Source organism: Vanessa atalanta, chromosome 9 (genome assembly GCF_905147765.1).
Source record: "Vanessa atalanta chromosome 9, ilVanAtal1.2, whole genome shotgun sequence".
NCBI lineage: Eukaryota > Metazoa > Arthropoda > Insecta > Lepidoptera > Nymphalidae > Vanessa > Vanessa atalanta.
Genome location: NC_061879.1, coordinates 8260198 through 8264160, shown reverse-complemented (window position 1 = coordinate 8264160; position 3963 = coordinate 8260198). Strand labels below are relative to the sequence as shown.

At 30.5% G+C, this 3963-nt stretch overlaps 1 protein-coding gene across 1 annotated transcript; it reads left to right on the top strand.

Moving 5' to 3' along the window:
- The first annotated feature begins 265 nt into the window (after positions 1–265).
- Positions 266–3684, top strand: LOC125066482. Its single transcript, XM_047674569.1, has 5 exons — positions 266–306; positions 1218–1259; positions 1535–1624; positions 3093–3320; positions 3488–3684. The coding sequence occupies exons 1-5, from the start codon at positions 268–270 to the stop codon at positions 3566–3568; spliced, it is 480 nt and encodes a 159-aa protein (XP_047530525.1). The 5' UTR covers positions 266–267; the 3' UTR covers positions 3569–3684.
- The last annotated feature ends 279 nt before the right edge of the window (positions 3685–3963 follow it).

Here is a 3963-nt window from a genome sequence, read left to right as displayed (position 1 = left end):
ATATATATTTTTATTTGATTGCAAAATAATTGTGATACTATATATAGGTTGTATAAATCTGTCGTTAGGTTGTAGATATACACTCGTAAATAATAAAAAAATATGTAACGGTTATTATAAAGATTACTCTCAAACTATTTTTATGATTAAATTCTCATGTAAACGGTACAATTTTCTGCTGTGTGATCACGGTGATTGATGTTTTAATTTAAAAAGTATATATAAAAGCAGACTTGCATCTGATAATAGTTTGAAATGTCATCAGCCATGGATCGCATTTTTATTTTGCTTGGTCTTATTGCAGTGGTAAGTATCGTAGGAAGATATTTAAGTATACAAATTTAAAAGTTATTTTTGTTAAAATAACATTTATATTTGTATATATTATTACAAAAACATTTTTGGATATAATTTTATTTTTTTCACTAACTTTTGAAAAGTTTACTCGTTGTTAATTTATTGTATTTAACTACCTCCGTAGTCGAGTAGTGTGTACACCGGTTTTCGTGGGTACGCCACTCCGAGGGCCCGGGTTCGATTCCCAGCCGAGTCGATGTAGAAAAAGTTCATTAGTTTTCTATGTTGCCTTGGATCTGGGCGTTTATGGTACCATCGTTACTTCTGATTTTCTATAACACAAGTGCTTTAGCTAACACATTATGCACATTGTGCATAGATGTTGTCCAATATTTATTATTTATTATTATTATGTATTTTAATATTTGTGATCGTTATTATAATTGTCGGTTATGGTTTATTGGATTTCTTAAGTATCCGAAATTAAAGTTTACTTTGTATAAACTATAGACCTTCAAAATGAGATTAAAAGTTGTAGGTCTGTATGTATACATAACAATGTAATGCTCATGCAATATTATTACTTTTTTTTTATTGTGATTCAATTTTTTTTTCTGCGCTTGAGTTCTTGAAAATTGAATCTTTTTTCTAATTGGTATTATTCTTAATTTATATGTTTGGAAATTGATTATTTGAAGTTAACACCATTCGCCCGCTAACATCCTAGACGATCCGCATATAATGAACTAGTCAATTGATTAAGAATTTTGATATTTGAATGAGCAGACAGTATATTTTGTGCACTAAATTTCATTTAAGTAAATTAATAAAAAATGAATTTTTAGTTATTTTTAAATATCAATGCTATTTTAAGCGATAATCCCCTTTATTTGAATTTAAAACAATCATTTATTCTTTAGGTAAACTCGCAAGACGTGGGCAGTTGTCTCGATACAATTATAGTAAGTCGGCATGTTATTTTTAAAACTAATCATTTATTTAATCTGTATCTTAAGTTTATATTTTTTATTTAGATAGACTACCAAACCGAATTTATAAAATACCTTACAAAAACGTGCCAAAAATATAACAATTATATGAACTTATGCATTTTTTTTTAATTTTTTTTTTGTTTTCCAATTTAAGATGCGTATAATTGACGTAAATAGAAAAAGAACTGCTACAATGATAATATATTAATTAGACGGACTTTTTAATTGATAATTTTGATTTACAGTTAAATAGGCACTGCTGCAACTACGTAACCTCTGAAGAAAATAAAGTTATTTTAAGAGAATGTTTAGAAGCACATCGTGAATCACATTCAGTGAGTAAAAACAATACAATTTGTAGAATACTTATATGCATTGGTAGGGCTTTCGGCGAGCCTGTTTTGTGTGGTTGGTTATTCGATATTGGTTTGAGAAGTGAACTGGTAAATTTAATTACCGATGTAAGGTATATGAGATTTTAAATTCCCTAATTAGTGACATATTGACGATTTAAAGAGGTTACACGTGGCTTCTTACCAAAGTTGCCTTTTTGCCACGGGACGCCCGGTAGTTGTGAAAAAATATTTGTTATTGAAAGAAGTCATAATTAAAACAATAAATAAATACGGAGTAAAGTAAGTTGAGCTTGGTTCAGGCCAGAGCCAAAATATTAAACAAACCACGAATGAAATGAACTAAAAATACTAAAGGACACCCTTTAGTATTTTTATAAATATTAAAATATTATTTATAATATTGGCTGAATGTAGTCGAGTCATAAAATGTTTTTTAAGAGTCTACTAAAAATAACACCAAAATTTTCATGATAGCAAAATTTTATGGAAACGTCATAGTATCTCGGGTGGATAAAATTATATATTTTATCTAAAACATGCACGACCTTTTTCTTTAACGACGAACACGAAGAAATATAACACACAAATCAAGCACATACAAACTCAGTGCCGGGTTTGGTTCCGCAATCTTAGGTTAACTTTAGCTATTCTCTATCGGTCAAGTTTATTGTAAATTATACGTGGCAATAATAAAGTTTTGCTACGAAAGGCGGGCAGATAACTCTAATTATCAAATCCAATTAGACACAACTTTTCTAATTAGATTTTGAAATGTACGCATAATATGTAAATACTTTTAATGTATTTTTACCGTCTGTCAATTGTAATAGAAGAGCCGAGGTGGCCCAGTGGCTAGAACGCGTGCATCTTAACCGATGATTTCGGGTTCAAACCCAGGCAGGCACCACTGAAATTTCATGTGCTTAATTTGTGTTTATAATTCATCTCGTGCTCGGCGGTGAAGGAAAACATCGTGAGGAAACCTGCATGTGTCTAATTTCAACGAAATTCTGCCACATGTGTATTCCGCCAACCCGCATTGGAGCAGCGTGGTGGAATATGCTCCAAAACCTTCTCCTCAAAGGGAGAGGAGGCCTTTATCCCAGCAGTGGGACTTTACGGGCTGCTAATGCAATAATAGATAATTCGAAATTTAAAAAAATCCAACATTAAATCTCTTTTAATGTTCTTCAACGCATCGTTTACTTTTTAATATTTTTAGTACATAATAAAATTTAACATTAAACTTTTATAAGGAAGAAATGTTGAAATCAGTTTTTTCTTTATAGCTGTTATTTCAAGCCTTATCGGTATTTATTAAATTAAAAGAGAACATTTTGGTGTCAAAAAACAATTCCTCCCGCATTTGCGAGAGTCTGTAAGTGAATCGAGATAATTAACTCGTATAAAAGCTGCTTAATATATTTAAATTAATCCATATTTTCAGTGTGACTTGGATACGTGTTATGGACAAAGAAAAGGTTTTCTCATGTCTAATGGGACAATTGATATTATTAAGTTGGAGAATTCACTCGAAAAGGATTTCGAAAATTACACAAATATATACGATGTTGTTAAAGTTAAGTGCTTGAACGATGATTTAGGCGCTTACAGCCAGGAGGATACTTGCTATTTAAGAGACATTGGAAATTGCATAGAGTTCCATATATTTGCGGTAAGAAGTCTAAAGAAATATAGTTTTAAGTAAGAAGTTTCTGTTTTATATTCAGTTCAATGAAATGTAATGATTTGTGAATTTCGAATTCACTGAGAAAGTCACCGATAGAACTGTTATGTCATGTTTTCGACGTATAAAAATATCTGGGAATTTTTATATTTCAGAATTGCCCCCAGTGGACCGAAAGCGACGAGTGTATGAATGTTAAAGATACAGTGGAGGAATGCACTAAAATCCTCTCGTAATTTAACTTTACAGAATTTGCTATTTTACCAATTATTAACATTACAAATCAATACGCAGCATAGATTATTATTCACAAATGGTGGTTGTTTAACAATATATTTTTTATTTGTTTTGACTTAATAAATAACATATGGATAATATAAAAATTGGTGTTTTTTAATTTTATTGCTTTCTGAGTGGTACCTGTCATGGTAACCCAATGAAAACCACAACCAGGTACCACTAGTTGTTAAGACCTTATAACTTAAAGTAATACGTTCAAAATTTGAAAAAAAAAATGTAACGTATTTGTATATGGGATATTCTCAATAGACTAACGAAACAGGTTGCAGTAAGCAGTTACGACACAGAAACGTGCATGCAATTTGGAATAATTTTGTAGATATAACGGAAG